Below are 16,722 nucleotides of genomic sequence, written 5' to 3' on the forward strand. Positions count from 1 at the left end.
TCCTTTTCCTTTGTTTATTCCTCCTCATATTTGAAGTTAAACAATAGGATAATTACAATAAAAAACCCTAGCATTTTATTCTATTCTTGGTGAGAGCAGTGTAAACTCTGGATTTTATGATGAAGGCAACTATGCTGTGAATTTGTTTTGCTATAGGGACCTGATCTGAAGCAGGTTGCCCTGATGATATACAAGCTAGCGTGCTCTGGTGCTCTGATCCCAAGTGAGCTGGCTAGTTTCCTTAATGACACAGCTGCGGGCAGAGCTGAGGAAAATTTTACCCAGGAGTTTGGGTCCAGCCAGAATCATGATCATAATGATAGTCTGGTCCAGTTGGCACTAGACATAGATGGGATAGACATGAGAAGATTCACGGTAATTGGCAGAGGAAACAGGGCTTCTGGCCTAAGACAGAAAACAGACAGTATAACTGTACCCAAAGGAGTCCAGAACATGGTCTCTAGCTTTTAGAAAGGAACATCTAGTGCTGATCCAGTCAATAACATTAAAGCATTTAAATTGCAATTAAATGTTATTTGTCTTAACGAACCAGTCCTCACAGAGTAAGTGCAGAAATCCAGAAATGTAATCTTCGGGGGAAGATATAGAAAAGAGTATGCAGTGATGTCTCTAGAGGGAGAAACAATCTAACAAATCTACTTAATGAGGTTGGGACTTGAATCTGTCATTAGTGCCAAGCAAATACACTTTTCACAACCAGTAGATAGAGAATTTTGACATCTAGATTTGAAGTTAAAATAACTAGAAGAGCTTGGGTTTTCATTAACTATCTGCGAAAATATGTAAAATATGAAAAGTAAAATGTTCTAGAGAAAGAAAAAGTAATTGGGTTTAATTCTTACTGAACTGCGGCACGTTCATTGGAAAATGTATGTGACAAAGCAGCAGACGTCAGAGCTAACATTTCCTACCAGCTTGACTGTAAGGCAGTACAAACCAGCACAACAGAGAATCTGGCCGTGACTTTAAAAAAGTTTTACTAAGAAAGTTTATGATAACCATTTTCTTTTGCTTCCTCCCCCCAAAAGATCTTCAACATTCGTCTGTTAGAATATGGTGTCAGGGATGGTTCTTTGTGTTACAGCATAACTCACTTGTACATAAGTCAAAAAGGAAATCACTTTCCTTTGACACCTTTCATTTCTAGATGACAAATCACATTCTTTTTCTATGTAACATATACTAACCATCTACTGATCCAGAATGAGAATTTAATTTGGGCCTCAGATTTTGTTAGACTGCTTTGTAAGTGTAAAAATGAGCACTCTATTACAAGTGGGTTTTTTGATATCTGCATATTTCCTCATACAATGAAATAAATACTTAAAGGTAATATTGTGCTACAGTTAAGAACTGACGATATTCTGATTATATATTATTTATAAAAATAATTATTTTTATAGAAGTATTATTTCTAGAAAGACTATATAGTTCATAGTACCACTTGTGTTATTTCTTCATCATTTCCATTGACTGAAGGATAGGTATTGTAACAAATCTAAATATCAGATTTCATCAGCAGTGAAAATGAAATTCTGGGCTATGTATATGCTTGGATATCACTAGAATCAGGCTGCTATTATTTATACCAGATTATTTTTGCTGGCACTGTGAATAATTTTTGATTTTCACCAGTCTCGAGGAAGAGCCAATTCCCAGCATGACAACTAGGAGAATGAATAGCATAACATTTTCAGATGGGCAGACTCTATGAAGGAGCTAAAGATGTACAACCAGGAATAACCATTATAGCAAAATCCCTTGCATAATTACAAACTGCTGGAAGCTATTGGAAGCCACTGTAATGTGAAAATATAAACTTGATGATTGCTAATTATATGGAGACAATGTCAAAGTCAAATACCATACAACACAATACTGACAGTACAACAGATACTTTGAATACTTCAGGATGTAATATCTCCAATTAAGGAAGAAAAAATATACTACAGTGAAAATATTTTGACATAGGAAATGCAGATCTGGCAAATTAATATCACAGAGTATTTCTATTTCTGCCAATCATAAAATATTTGTGTAAAATATTTTTTAAAAATTATTTTTTTAGTTGCCAGTTTAGCAGAGGACTTAGATATCTACTTAGCTTTACTATGTGATCATCTTAGATGCGATCCTATCCATTTATACAGGAAGTGTCTTATGGCTTGGAGCATGTCTTTTTTCCATCCAATTCTATTGTTCTAATAGAAGGGTTTATAGTAGAGTATAAATCTCATTTGACTAGAGAATTTTGCCATGAAGACTTTTTCTTTTTTTCTGTAGAGAAGGGCTTTTTAGTGGACAAATCAGAAAGTCAAGTGTAAATAAGAATTCAGGACCAGTAATAAAATATATTAGTCACAGATATATATGTGACCTATGAGTAATGTCTCTGAGACAGCCTATACAGGCACCATTTACACTGTGGGTCCCAGGAAGACTTCCCTGCCCCCAGTTCCTATATGGGCTCAAATACTTACTTATTAAATATGAAGACAAGATGTGGGTACACATCTTCTCCTCATTTTGTCTGGAGGAAACATGTCCTCAAGGACAAGAAAGGAGATGCAGTGTGCAGTAACAAGCTCCCCTTCTCTGGGCAGCTGAGGAGCAAGACTGTAGCATTCACCATTGAGTACAGTTTTCTTCCATCAGGGTACCCCAGTTGTTCCCCATGCAAGAACTTCCTTCATTATTCAGCTAATTTAATAAATTAAATATCACTGCTGAACATATTTCACAGCATATGATGACAATCTCTCAACCACAAAAATGGAGCAAGTAGTCAAATTTGTGAAAAGTAATTTGGACATTTTTAATAATGTCATACAATTCCTTAATAAATGAAGCAGAAAAGCGTAACTATAAAAGAAGTGTCAGCAAGAGATTTAGAGTAATTTTCCAGTTGTCTGAAGACACTTTGGAATGGTTCATAGTGTATGTTATGTGGTCAGTGGAGCTCAGAACCATAAAGAAAAGGCTACAGTGAAGAGACAGATATTTTTGTTGCTTCAGGACATCATTAACTAACCTTGCCAACAGTGTTGTTAGATAAAAATGACAGTATGAAACTGGATATCTGGGCCTCTCAGAAATGCAGTATATCATCTGTAGGCACTGCGTTGTGGTTTCTGTTATAGACCTTTGCCTGCACTACTAGAACTGCTTCCCTATTCATGCAGTTCTTAAAATGCTGACACGGTATTTTATATGCGTGCTCCATATTACACTATTAGCTGTTTCTTATGTGTTTTATGTCTAGTTAGTCATTTAAAGTACATTACCAATGGTGCTCCCCTTAACTCTAGCCATGTCAACTATATGTTAGTTTTCTGTTGTAGTCAGAAGAATCCAACCAGTGCTAAAACTGTCCTTTCACAGTCATAATTTAAAGAAAAGTGTGAGAGCTAACTTCTTTAAAAATTACGATTTAAAAAATTGACTCTTCAGTATCTGGGATTTGAAAATTTTCTGCACTTACTGAAAAGCTTACTGTGCCTCCAAAAGCAATCCTTGTCTTTAACACATCATACCTTAGCAATATAGTCACAACATGACAAAATCTAATATGGATATTAGGAGACAAGAAACATTTTTTCAAGCCTGCTCAGAAATGCTTTCAGTATTAACATTGAAAGTTTTGCGTATTAATCTGTTTAAAGATTAGAACTAAGCAGCTACTGCCCACCCAGTGTGGAACACTCTTCAGATGGTGCAGTCAGCAACCATTTCCTCATGGCATGAGGTACCTCTGCATCAGTTCTGGTCGACCCAGCCCCAGGGCAGCGCAATACTTGGTGGACATCGGAAAAACCCCTTTTCCTTAATTTCCTCAACATTACATCTAGGGAGATTCATTCCTTTGCTAGCCACTGGAAGTTGTTCCTTCACCTGGGTCCCCAACACAATGAGGGCAGCCCAAAGGTGTTGCGAAAAGGAACACAGGCCAGACTTAGGAACTGATTACTTTTAGGTGAGAGAACATGTAATGGGAAGATATTGTGAAGAAAGGGAAACAAACACCGATCTGGCACACTCCGGGGCAAAAAAACCCCAAATATTTTACACAGGAATTAGTCCACGAGTCATACTTTTTCACTAGTCAAGCAAAGCACTAATCTGTACCTACCCAAGCAAACTGAGGTGAAAAATTTTGTAGGGAGACCCCCGTTAATAACTTGGCAAAAACATAACTTTGAAACCATCTGCTCTGACTGCATGCAGTATTATTCCAGACATTTGTATCTTGAAACAGACACTCTGAAACCTTGTGAATGCATTTTTCCTAATGGAAGAGAACACTCTGTTACTCTTCTTTAAGGCTATTTTCAAGATGCTTATGGTATGAGTAAATTTTCTTGTTTTTCACAACAGTCAGAGGCAGCTCCACTGTTGGTGTCTGGTAGGCAAATATGTCTCTGCTAAAGACACTGGCATTTCATTAACATACACCAGGTTTGAACTTGGCTCAGGTTAACATTTCTGACAAGATCCAGACATATATAAAAAGATGCATGCTGACTCTTGTTTCATTTCAAACTAAAGAGCATTTTCTACCAGTAGTAATCCCAGTGATTTCAGAAACTGAGAAGTTACCTATTATTCCTCCCCAAAGGAACATGGCTTCTGTGGTTGTAAGTATTATCAAAATAATGTAAAATCCCAAAATAGGTGCATTTGATGAGAATTCAAATCTGAAATTATTTTGTGTAAGTTAACAATTTTATTATTTAATAAGGTGAAGTTTCTGCTAATTATTTAATCCACTGGATGTGTGTAACTGTATTGTGTTTGCGTGGCAAGGTTTTGGTGGTGGTGGGGCTACAGGGGTGGCTCTGTAAGAAGCTGCTAGAAGCTTCCCCCATGTATCACAGAGCCAGTGCCAGCCAGCTGCATGATGGACCTGCTGCTGGCCAAGGCTGAGCCCATCAGTGACAGTCATAGTGCCTCAGTGATATACTTAAGAAGGGGAAAAAAAGATGCACAGCAGCAACAGCAGCTGGAGAGAGGAGTGAGAATATGTGAGAGGAACAACTCTGCAGACACAGAGGTCAGTGAAGAAGGAGGGGGAGGAGGTGCTCCACGTGCCAGAGCAGAGATTCCCCTGCAGCCCGTGATGCAGCCCATGGTGAGGCAGGCTGTGCCCCTGCAGCCCACGGAGGTCCACAGTGGAGCAGATGGATGCCTGAAGGAGGTTGTGACCCCATGGAGACCCCACAATGGAGACAGGAGCCCACACTGGAGCAGGTTTGCTGTCAGAACTTGTGACCCTGTGGGGGACCCACACTGGAGCAGTCTGTTCCTGAAGGACTGAACCCTGTGGAAGGGACCCACGCTGGAACATTTTGTGAAGAGCTGCAGCCTGTGGGAAGGACTCATGTTGGAGAAGTTCATGGATGACTGTCTCCCATGAGAGGGACCCCACACTGGAACAGGGGAAGAGTGTGAGGAGTCCTCCAGCTGAGGAGGAAGGAGCAGCAGAGACAACGTGTGATGAATTGACCACAACCCCCATTCCCTATCCCCCTCTGCTGCTTGAGGGGAGGAGGTAGAGTAATCAGGAGTGAAGCTGAGCCTGGGAAGAAGGGAGAGGTGAGGGGAAGGTGTTTTAAGATTTGGTTTTATTTCTCATTACTGTAGTCTGATTTTATTGGCAATAAATTAAATTAATTTTCCCCAAGTCAAGTCTGTTTTGCCCATGATAGTAATTGCTGAGTGATCTCCCTGTCTGTATCTTGACCCACGAGCCTTTCATTATATTTTGTCTCCCCTGTACAGCTGAGGAGGGGGAGTGATAGAGCAGCACCTGGCATCCAGCCAAGGTCAAGCCACCACAGTAACATAAGGAAAATGCTTACTTTCTTTCTTTTCCTTTTTTTAAGCAAAATGCAACAGCTCTGGCTCTCTTCGATGCATATGTTGCTTCTGTTCTATATCTCTTATGTCAAGTCTAGCATGCTGCTACTCTATGTCCCCTTTATGAAAGTAAGCATTAGGGAAAATAGGAACTGGTGATCAGATAAAAATATGACATAAAACCCTGGAATATACTTAAAGCTTCTTTGAAAAGCTATCTGAAAAATATTAAATATTTCCTGGGTTTGGGGTTTTTTTGGTGACATTCAATCTTAAGGGTCATATTTTAAAAACTGAAATCCCATCATGGAGAACAGACAGACCATAAAATATTATACAGGTTAGGAATATATCTTGACAAGGATTAGTGAAACACTGGGAAATGCTAATGCTTGGTTTGTATTGTGCAAGTGTTATGTAATGTATTTGTAAGAGTTTTGTCAGTATAAAAGCATGTAAGCCTGATTTTTGGAGAATTAGCAGAGAAGATACTGACAATAGTTTATTCATGGATGTGGAATTTAGTTTCACTGTTTACAGATCTCAGTTGTGCTTTTCATTTTCATAGTGACTTCTACTCGTGTTCTGTGAATTCTCCACAAAAGTTGCTGGTTGAATAATGGAAGTATTTGTGAATTTGTTTTTCAGTTTGAAATCAGCTTTTGAGGTACATGTGTTTTACAGTCTGTTGGCTCCTTGTGTATTCAGCTGACAGGGAAGTCAAGTTTTATTGTGAAAAGTGAATTTTGATGGCTTTGTACTATACTTTTTGCATTGAAGGAAGGGCAGGCTGACCCAGCCCTGTCTTACTAGTATTATCAGTATGAGTGGGCTTGCACAGGCTGTGGATTTTATTTTTTTTTAATCTCTACCCAAAAGTTACTTATCATAACATACATGGCATGGAAATAACTTCACAGAGCTAACAAGGAACTAATCATTTTCCTTTCTTCTTCTCTTTATAGTTTGTTGCCCAGCCCAACTGTCAGCAGCTGCTTGCATCCCGCTGGTACGATGAGTTCCCTGGATGGAGGAGGCGACACTGGGCTGTGAAGATGTTGACATGTGTTGTGATAGGACTCCTTTTCCCGCTCTTCTCTGTGTGCTACCTGATAGCTCCCAAAAGCCCATTAGGGCTGTTCATCAGAAAGCCATTTATCAAATTTATCTGCCATACTGCATCCTACTTGACTTTTCTGTTCCTACTGTTGCTTGCCTCTCAGCACATTGACAGGTCATACTTGAGCATGCAGGGACCGCCACCAACCGTCGTCGAGTGGATGATATTACCGTGGGTCCTGGGTAAATGTATTACTAAAGAAAATACAGTGAAAAGTGTTTTGACCCCTGTGGTTTTGCCAAGCATTCCTGAGGGAGGAAGATACAGTAGAGAGTTCTGTCATGAATTATTGACTTATCAAAACAGGCAAACGGTCCATCTCCTCCAATACCTAGCAAGAGTAGTAGACAACTTGGGAAGAGTTTAAAAATCCAAAGTGTCACCACCTGATATACTACAGTGAGGGAAAACAAAAGATATTGGGGGTTCTTTCCTGTGATTAATCAGTGCCCTGAAACTTACATATTGATATTCTTTTTAATATCTATTTTCTCCAGACCAGAAATTCTTCTGATTCTTCTGAGTGTCTTCTGAGTCTACTTTTAAAAAAACGACCCCTTTACCATGATAATTCTTTTTCTTGTATTAGAATGAGGCATAGCGTCATTTCTGGACCTTAGTTACCTCAAGTATGCTTCTTTCTAATATGACAGACCTACCTATTGCAGATAGTGATGATCACCGTTTCAAGTGAGTATTTTCATTAAAATATGCATGCAGAGTATTTTTTCTGTGCAAAACCATTGATGAGAACTTCTCAATCAACTTCAAACAAAATATTTTATCAGAAGAAATAAGAAAATCCCCTAGCATTTTAAAAATGGGGACAAAGATTACCATTCTGTCCTGATAGTTTAAAATAAAAATTTTGGTCTCGGATTATTGAAAGCCTACTTTTTGTGGGCCATGTTGGCCTTAATTGTCTTCCTGTGTAATTGCTCAGTCCTATCAGATTGGATTATTGTAGGTCCTCCCTACCTATGTGTGTCTACCCTACTAGGTGATGTCTCTCTCGGTGTGCCATGGTCTTTTCCCTGATTCTTGTTTTAGGAACGAACACAAGTTGGATGAGGTCAGGCCAAATATACTTGGTCTTGACTGGAATGAAATTGTAGGAGGGACTTAGTAGTCTTAACAGCAAGAATTTAAGTTTGATATCTTCTTTTAAATTGTCATCACATAGACAAGTTCATGCACAAAATTTTCTGAAATGTTTTCGTGGGGTTTTGGTACTGTTACCTCTCCCAGAGCTTCCCATTAAGATGCTGTTTCTCTTCACTTTTGCAACTTTTCTCAAACACCTGGCTTTTTTAAGAGCAACCAAACTGACAAGGCTTTTGGCATCATTGATCATTTATAATTTACAATGCAGTGTTGAATTTGTAATACACTAATTGGCAGTGCCTGATATTCCAAAGGAGAATGAGTCCGTGGCTTTTCCTCTGTGTTCCTTGGTAGAGCACTGCAAGAAGCAGGGCTACATCTCTTTTACTTAAGAAAACAAGCATGCATGACTGGAAACCCTGTATACACTTAATTGTTGGGAACCTCTCAGAAGGACCTGCCTTCCACAGATGAACTGCTTTCTGAGATGTCCCCCATGATAGCACAGCATAAAACAATCCTTACCACCAGCCTTCACTGTAAGTTGTGTTGGCCTTCACTGGGTAAAAATTGCTACTAACATTAAAAAAGCCAGTATCTAGTATAATTGCAAAGGAATTAATCAATCTGGCAGGCTGCTTGGAATGACATATCCCACAGACAAGTCAGACTAACTTCTGTGGCTGAGATTGACATTTAAATATTAAAACCAAAATTTCGTCCAGTAAACTTTCCCAGTTTTATACCATCAAGAAATAAGAAACCAATATAAAAAATCATTAGTTTGATACATTACTTCCTTAGAAATAAATGCTACAATGCTGAGGAGGAGCAGGGGGCTCTTCTGTGCTGTTCCATGCCCAGAGGAGATAGTACCTTTTCTGTCCAACCTTTCAAAATAGCAGTTGGTCAGTATCTGTCCAACTTTCACGGTATCCTGAGTCTGAAGGATAATAAGAACAAATGCATAGCTGGCACATAGACCTTGACATGCCAAAGTGGGTTTTAACCTGTCTTTTTAAAGAAAGAAATTAGAGCCCAGAGAAAAAGACACAATTTGAGAAGGGCAAGGGCTAGTTTCAGCTAAAGGCAGTTCTAAAACCTTGGTGACTTATCTCTTCTCCAGAAAACATGCGGTGAGAAGAGGAAGAACCTCCATTGCCCTCAACCTCTGACACTGTTGTTTACTTAGGAAAGGGTTTAGTAACTCAGCATCCCAAAGCACTTGTTTGAAGAAGCCATTAACCCTGAGAATTATGACTGTCAAGATGACTATCATTTCTAAAAGCAGCATTAATATTTGCAGTATAGACTCATATGGCCAGATTATGCCAGTACTGCCTGTACTGAATAAGCCCTTCCTCTGCAAGCAGTACAGGTCAAGTCAAGGGAACTGCTTGCAAAAACAAATATTCGTGAGCATGAGTAAAGATCAGTAGCAGATACCATGTCGTCAAATAGCTTGTGGTTAATCTAGACTGTAATATTCAGAGAAACTGTGCCTTCCAAAATCTCTTGCACCTAAAATGATGTATTTTACACACTGATCTCTAGCAGTTTCTAACTAGTGGTTTCCTGTAGTTCCAGTTTCGCATTTGCTGGGTTCAGTTTTCAGACTTTGGTTGCTGCAGTGCCTTAGCCCACCCAAATAATAAGGCTCCAGATTCAGCCATTGTAATCTCAGGCAATTCATTAGGTACCTAAGTTCCCCCCATCATTGAAGGAGACAGACACACGTCTCCACAGGACACTTCAGTGACAGCATGTGATTAATGTGTCTATTTCATCTTTTTGTTTGTTTGTTTGTTTTAAAGGAAGGAATCTCAGCCAAAACCTGTTGCTTTCATATTCACATACATACAAACTATGATCTAGTCATCTTTTAATAATCTAAATAGTTTTATTAACTCCTTATCTAAGGTTAGTTACCAGGCCACAAGTTCGTCTGTCATCTCTTTAAACTATACGGTTATACAGTATCCTTAAAAAGAGTAAATGCAGAACTCTTGAATTACACAAGGGAGCTTAAATCTGAGGTACATCTTTGCATTTTCTGGATGTAGACAAAAAATGTTGACATCTGAGACAAAACTAATGTTGCTCTAGGGTTATAGTTTTTCTCTCAAATTGGAAACATGACCAAGTAAAACCTTTTCCCAAAGCAAAGATTATCCTGGAGTAGCTACAGCATGTCAAAATTCTTAACATTTTAAACAATAGAATTCTTTGTTTGTCCTTCTCTTAATTATAGTAGGTTGCTTGTAGTTTGCATTTTAATAGCTACCTCCCTTAAAATGAAGAGAGGAAGAGGTGCTCTACTTCACAGTCTTCTCATCGACATCAATTTCAGCATACATATATTTCACAGAACTTAAAAAGTTTCAAGATTATCCATAATGATCTAAGCTCTCCAGGAATTAGCATTTACCTATTACTATGTACTAGAAGACTGAATGTGCATAATTAGCATGTATTAAAAGTGTAACTAGAGTAGGAAGCTCAGAGGAAAAACCTGTATTGGGCTACATTTCCATGGAGACTATTGATTTTACATTTTTAAAGTCTCTTAAGGAAACTTCTGCGTTAATTTTGTCTTGTGCATGATTAGGTGATTACACAAGTGATGTTACAGTATGTGGTGTTGATCCATGGAATAGTAAGTCAGTATACTAAGGCTAATGTTACAGCTTTAAGAAGCATTTGTGGAAAAAACTCTCAGCAGGAAGAGTCAGAGTCTCCTGCCCTTACATTTAAACAAATAAGAAACAAGCTTTTGCTGGTAAGGAAAATTAATTTTGTTCTGGTTTGCTCTTGACTCTGATCTCCCAAGCATGCCATATGCTTCAAACTACAGAAATGTAGGCCTGTTTCCTATACTTGAGAATCCATCACCACTGAAAAAAGGACAGGAAAAACAAGAACCCCATCTTGCAGAAAAAGTGATCATCAAATTCCCCATCCAGTTGCTGAGTGGCCTCTGAGCATGATAACAAGTCATGCAAAGGGAAATCAAATAAGACCCAGCCTCACCCTCTGTGTGTCTTGACTGCAGCTCACATAAAGATCATATTGATCCCTATAGACTTGTCATACCTGTTCTTCTGCCCTTACCCCTACCCTCAAACCTAGCAGTGACCATTGCTAAATGTCCTCACAGTGGGCATTTGGCTCACTAGGGAATGCTACAAAATTCAGAGGAGAAAGCCAACAACGAGACAAACTTAGTGCTTGGTAGATGTGGTTAAAAAGCTCCCTGCCAGTTGTTCGTGGTGGCTGCAGCAATAAGAACATTTTTTAGGCAAATATGTTTTGATGAGTTTTTTGCTCTTTTATGGGCATCTTTAAATGTTCATCGTAATTTTGTTGTTGAGAATACAGCCTGGAGCAGGAATGCAGCCTTAGTGGATCTCTTTAACAATGTGTTCCCCATCCTTTCTGTCAGAGTGGTTTATGCTATTGGAGTACGTGAATCTATAGAGAATGTGGATGTTTGGGAACTGTGCAAACAGCACACATTTGTGGTCAGCAAACTGCTGGTGGGATGTATGGGAGTGTACAGTCTTGTCAGTACTTAGCACAATGTACATCCAAACCAACGGCATAGCAAGACACTTAAGATGAAGTGATCATAGAGGTGGCAAGTACACTGTGCATCATCTTCTAAATTTTGTCAAGAAAGTGTTGTGTAAAAAATTGAACAGTTAGTACAAGTTGACATGGTCCAGGAAGCAGATATAAAGGATAATATAACCAGCAAGATGAAACAGTAAATAACCAGTAGCGACAAATAAAGTTCAGAAGAAGAAAATAATCGCAGACAAAGCTGGAACACGACTTCAGTCAGAAAGAAGGATAATGCACGTAATGACCACTCAAGGCCATTTAGTCCAAATTACTGATCGACACAGGCTAACTGCAAAGATAGATCAGATTGTTCAGGTTCTTGTCCAGTCAAATCTTGAATTTCTCCAGGGATGGATATTCTACTGCCTCTCTCAGCAAACCATGCCTGTCTCTAGCCACTAGTATCAGTTGGAATATTGTGTGCCACAACATGCAACCATTACCTCTTGTCCTTCCAATGTGCACCTCTAGGACAAGTCTGGCTCCAGTTATTCATAAGTAGCAATTTCATTAGTAGATGACAGCAGTAATATCAGCCCATTAGTGTTCTCTTCTCTAGGCTGAACAAGCTCAGCTCCCTCAGCCTCTTCTTGTACATCACGTGGTCCAGCGCCCAGTCATCTTGAAGGCCTTCTACTAGGTTCACTTCAGTCAGTACATCTCTTTTTTATTGGGGATCCCAAAACTGGACACACTAATGAAATTATTTATTTAAACATCAGGAAAGCTACTTTGTGTCAGGACTGCATGAATCTTGCCGTAATAGAACCTTTTACTTGGTTACTTGTAGGTTTAGCAGGTTTAAAATATTTAACATGAACATTTTTCTGTGTAGATGATTTTATTTTATTCTTTGTTTTTTATTGGTGTTGGCTGATATATGTCTTTTTGTGTTTAAGATTTACTCTAGAGTGGTCTTGCCATTTCCAAAACCAAGGCCCAAGAAAAATGTCTTGTTTTGATTATGATAAAAAAAGTCAGGAGACTTTTTCTTTGGGAAAACACTTTCAGTGGTGCCATAACCTCCAGTTAAATATAGGTAGCCATATGTATTTTTTGATATTCTAGTAAAAAATCTATCCGAAATTTGAAAAGCCTTTGTAAATGTGTCTCAATTTAAAATGGAGCTACAGACTGCTTTGGTTCATGAAACCCATCCATAGTGTCACTACCAGAGTTAATCAGTGGCTCCTAGTCACAGTGACAGAGATGTGATCTCTGGACAAGGATACCCCTGAACTTAGCAAACCTGGAAGCTCTTACTTTATCCTTTCTTCAAATCCTTTCCCTAAGCATTCAGGATTAGCTGCAGTTTAGACTAGATGGAACAGTAATCTGCCTATCCTTACTGGCCTTTTTCAGTGTTTAAATAGGAGTTCCCTTCCTTAACAATGAATGTCTGAATGTTCATTTTACATACATTTTTATTAACTATGGAAAACTTCCCTCCCACAGGCAGTGCCTTAGAACTGCAAACAAGGACTCTGCTTTTACAGGATAACATAAAATAATCATATAAAGACAAGTGCAATGCAATGAGATGTTTTCTTGGAATCACAATATTTTGCTGAAGGAAGCAGGATCCTGAGATACTCTTTGGACTTCAGTTCTGTTTTCAATTGAGTAGCATTGTGCTTGCTCCTCTAGCATCCAAATATTTCACATTTTAACATTACAGTCTTGAGGATAAACAGAAAAGGCCTGCAGTGGGTGTGCAAAGCCTAGCTTTGATGCCTTTGCTTCCCAGTAGAGTCCCTTAGAAATGAGGCAAAAGACACCTATTGAGTTTTTTGTCTTCTTTAATTCTCTCTCCTTAAGTTTCCCTTTCTTCCTTATTTAGCAGGAGTGGTGAATATTTGACCCCTGCACTGTTATTCCTGCCCTTAGTACTCTCCTGGGATAGAGGTTCTGTCTTCCCTCAGTCTGAGAAAAGACAGGTTTCCAGTTTCCTGTTCCCTGTGCAAGAATTTTAGCCATAAAGCTGCAGTTCCAAACATTCACACTACTCTTGGGGGATATAGTTTAAACATTTCAGGAGAGGAAGTTGTTTTGGATACTGCAACTCAGTCTCATGTAGATACCTAACTGAAGCCCTGAGATAGGCTTCTAAGTGCTGGTGAGACGTAGTGTTTGAGATTCATTCCTCTTTCCAGTTCCTGCTGTTCTTCTTGTCCAGGCTGTCTTAGCACTCAGTGTTCATAGGCTGTGGACCTCAGCTACGTGCTTGAAACTCCAAGTGAGCATAAAATGCGATTTATGGGGAATTGCATGAATTCAGTTGTCTCTTGCATGGTGAATTTTACTCAGTACTGTGTACTTAATTTAGACATTGAATCACAGAATATTTCAATGACTAAACCCTTTCATGGGACTGAGCTCCCAAATAAAGTTTAGAATCTCAGTATTGAGATGTTTGAATCCGTATATGCTTGTTAATAGGAGAGAAGGGGATATGTACTTCTGGCCTTTCCTAGAGTTGCACATATGATGCCAAGCTGGTCTGTGTAGGACTCTGAAAGCTTTTGAGCAATGCTTTAAAGTCCTTTCTGTGTTTCATAAACAAGCTATACATGCATTTATTCTGCCTGCAGAATCCTTTGTAGATCTAATCCCTGTGCATGCTTGAAAACTATTTCTTACTATTAACTACCTGTAAGAATAAATTATGTTATTCTAGCAACACCGAGAGAATGTAGTAAGTGCTGGCAAAGATAAGGAACATGCATATGTTTGGAGATACAACACTTTAATGAATATTAGATTGCAGTACTGTACATATATATTGTTTTACAAATGAAGGTTGTCTGTGGTAATAGGATATAAGCCTTGCTCCTTACCCTCTCCACAATATTTTTATGAAACTATTTTCTGTATTAAATAATTTTGATAAATACATGCCACAAACAGTTTCAATTAAACCATGAAGATTAAAGGATAATGAGTAAAATTATGCATGCTTCACTCCACATGTAAACCTGTTGCGCTTAATAGAGATTTACAAGCAGTAAATGAGGATATACTTTTTCTTTAAAGAGATTTATAGACTCCTATGCAAAAGTACCTTAGAGAATTGGACCAATACTTTTGGCTGGCTAAATTTCTGTCTACATTATTGTAGAGCAGAGTTCAAAAGCAGAAATATGCAGAATTTCTGTACTCTTGTCTCCCTATGTAGGTACCTGTCCATAGCCTCTTACTCCAAACTCAGGCATTTAGCAGGATTGATTGTTAGGAATTAGGAGATTAAATCAAAGTAAACATAAAGAAAGCAACTCACATGCCTATAAAGAGGTACCTGGTCCCATTTTTGAAGTCTGATATACTCACAGAGAGGTTGTACCTGTGATAAATACCCTACAGGAAACCTGTACCTTTTTTGGCAATACGTGGGGTGGCCAGCTTGGATACATAGGGCATCTAAAATGGCACTAGACACTTCTGTTTAAACATAATACATTCAAAAACTACAGTATCTTTCATGTTTCCTTAGATCGTGACAACTATACCATCACCATCTACAGTCCACTGGTATGGAAGGCTGAGGTGCACGAACCTGAAATGGTTTGGATGGTCATCTTTGGTTAATTCAAACTTTATAAACCCTACTAGCCAATGCATATTGAACATAACAATCAGTCCAGGGTTACAGTTTATTTTTACATACACTCTAGGACATTAAACGTTTTTTTCTTTGCTTATATTTCTATTTTTTACATAAACCCTGTTTTACAGAGGCAAAAAAATAGAAGAAAAAGGGCCATTAATGTTAAGATAAATGTAGCAATTTAAATCTACTTTAAGCTTTGACTATGATAATGAACTACAATGCATTTGCATTTCAGAACATTTTGCAAAGGAAATTCAAAAGATTGCTTAAAAAATTTAACTGCTAATTACATATATTTCCTTTTGGCACTTATAGGAGTACTGTGAAATTCAGACTTCTTGCTATTCAAGTTACGAAAGAAAGCGTGTGGTCTAAAGATCCTAGCTACTGTCCCTTCTAAAGATACTGGGTTAAGAAACAGCTATTCCACTTATATGGATGCCTTACTGCATAAATACTCAAGCAACTGCACAATCCTCAAGCAACTGCACAATCTAGTGCTATGGACTAGGTGGTGAAACGAAGCCATAAATATTTGAGGGACTGTTCAATAATGATTGTCCAAACTGTTTGCACCTGCCATTCCATAGTGGGTGAAACATATATATAAAACACCATAATTCATAATGCCATGCCTAGACCAGTTTCATTCGCAGCTGATCACTGTTTCTTAGAAATTACACTTTTCCTTGAACACAAGAGTAAATGCACTCCTAGTACATTTTCAGAACTGAATACTCCTAGCTCTGATAGAGTATATTTCATCCAAAAGGCTTGAATGCTCCATAATCCTTCTGTTGTTCATTACCTTTTCACTGCACTCCAGAGGCATTACTAAACTCATCTTCATTGCTTCTGTGAGAGAAGGAATTAAGTTAATTGTACAGATAGGAAAGTGAAGACAAAGAGTGAATTGAGGTTAGATATTAAGTATTCTGTGTTGAGTGGTGTGCACAGATAATTTAAATCAGCAATTCCCAGGCTCAACTTGCTTGAGTGTAACTGTCCTGGGAAGAGAGCTGGGATATAAATGGTGCCTCTGGCCATGTCAATCCCATCACTTTGCCTGACCTGACACAGGACCCAGACACTGTGCACAGTTGTCCCCCTCCCAAACAACCATTTCCCTGAACCCAGGGGAAAGCAGAAGGCCTGCTTTTGATTTTGTGCATGTTCCTTTAAAGTAGCTGTATTATGTTAACAAAATATGCCCCAGAGATTGGGAGCCCCCGAATTATGCCAGGATGCCTCCCCATTCCTCTTGTTACCTTCATATACCTAGAGCAGAGATCAGTTCATCAGCCAGAGAGATATTTCAATCCATGTCGATGTTCAATGAATTCCGTGGAACGACTTTCCTTTGCTTCAGAGAGCTTTAGATCATTAGCAG

At 38.7% G+C, this 16,722-nt stretch overlaps 1 protein-coding gene across 2 annotated transcripts in view; it reads left to right on the top strand.

The window, feature by feature from the left end:
• Window positions 1-16,722, top strand: part of TRPC4 (transient receptor potential cation channel subfamily C member 4) — a 162,011-nt gene that overhangs the window by 111,912 nt on the left and 33,377 nt on the right. For both annotated transcript variants that reach the window (XM_074859785.1, XM_074859786.1), the window contains one exon: window positions 6,843-7,179. In XM_074859785.1, coding sequence (XP_074715886.1) covers window positions 6,843-7,179 — 337 coding nt within the window. The remainder of the gene's footprint in view (window positions 1-6,842; window positions 7,180-16,722) is intronic.

This window comes from Strix uralensis, chromosome 2 (assembly GCF_047716275.1).
Source record: "Strix uralensis isolate ZFMK-TIS-50842 chromosome 2, bStrUra1, whole genome shotgun sequence".
NCBI lineage: Eukaryota > Metazoa > Chordata > Aves > Strigiformes > Strigidae > Strix > Strix uralensis.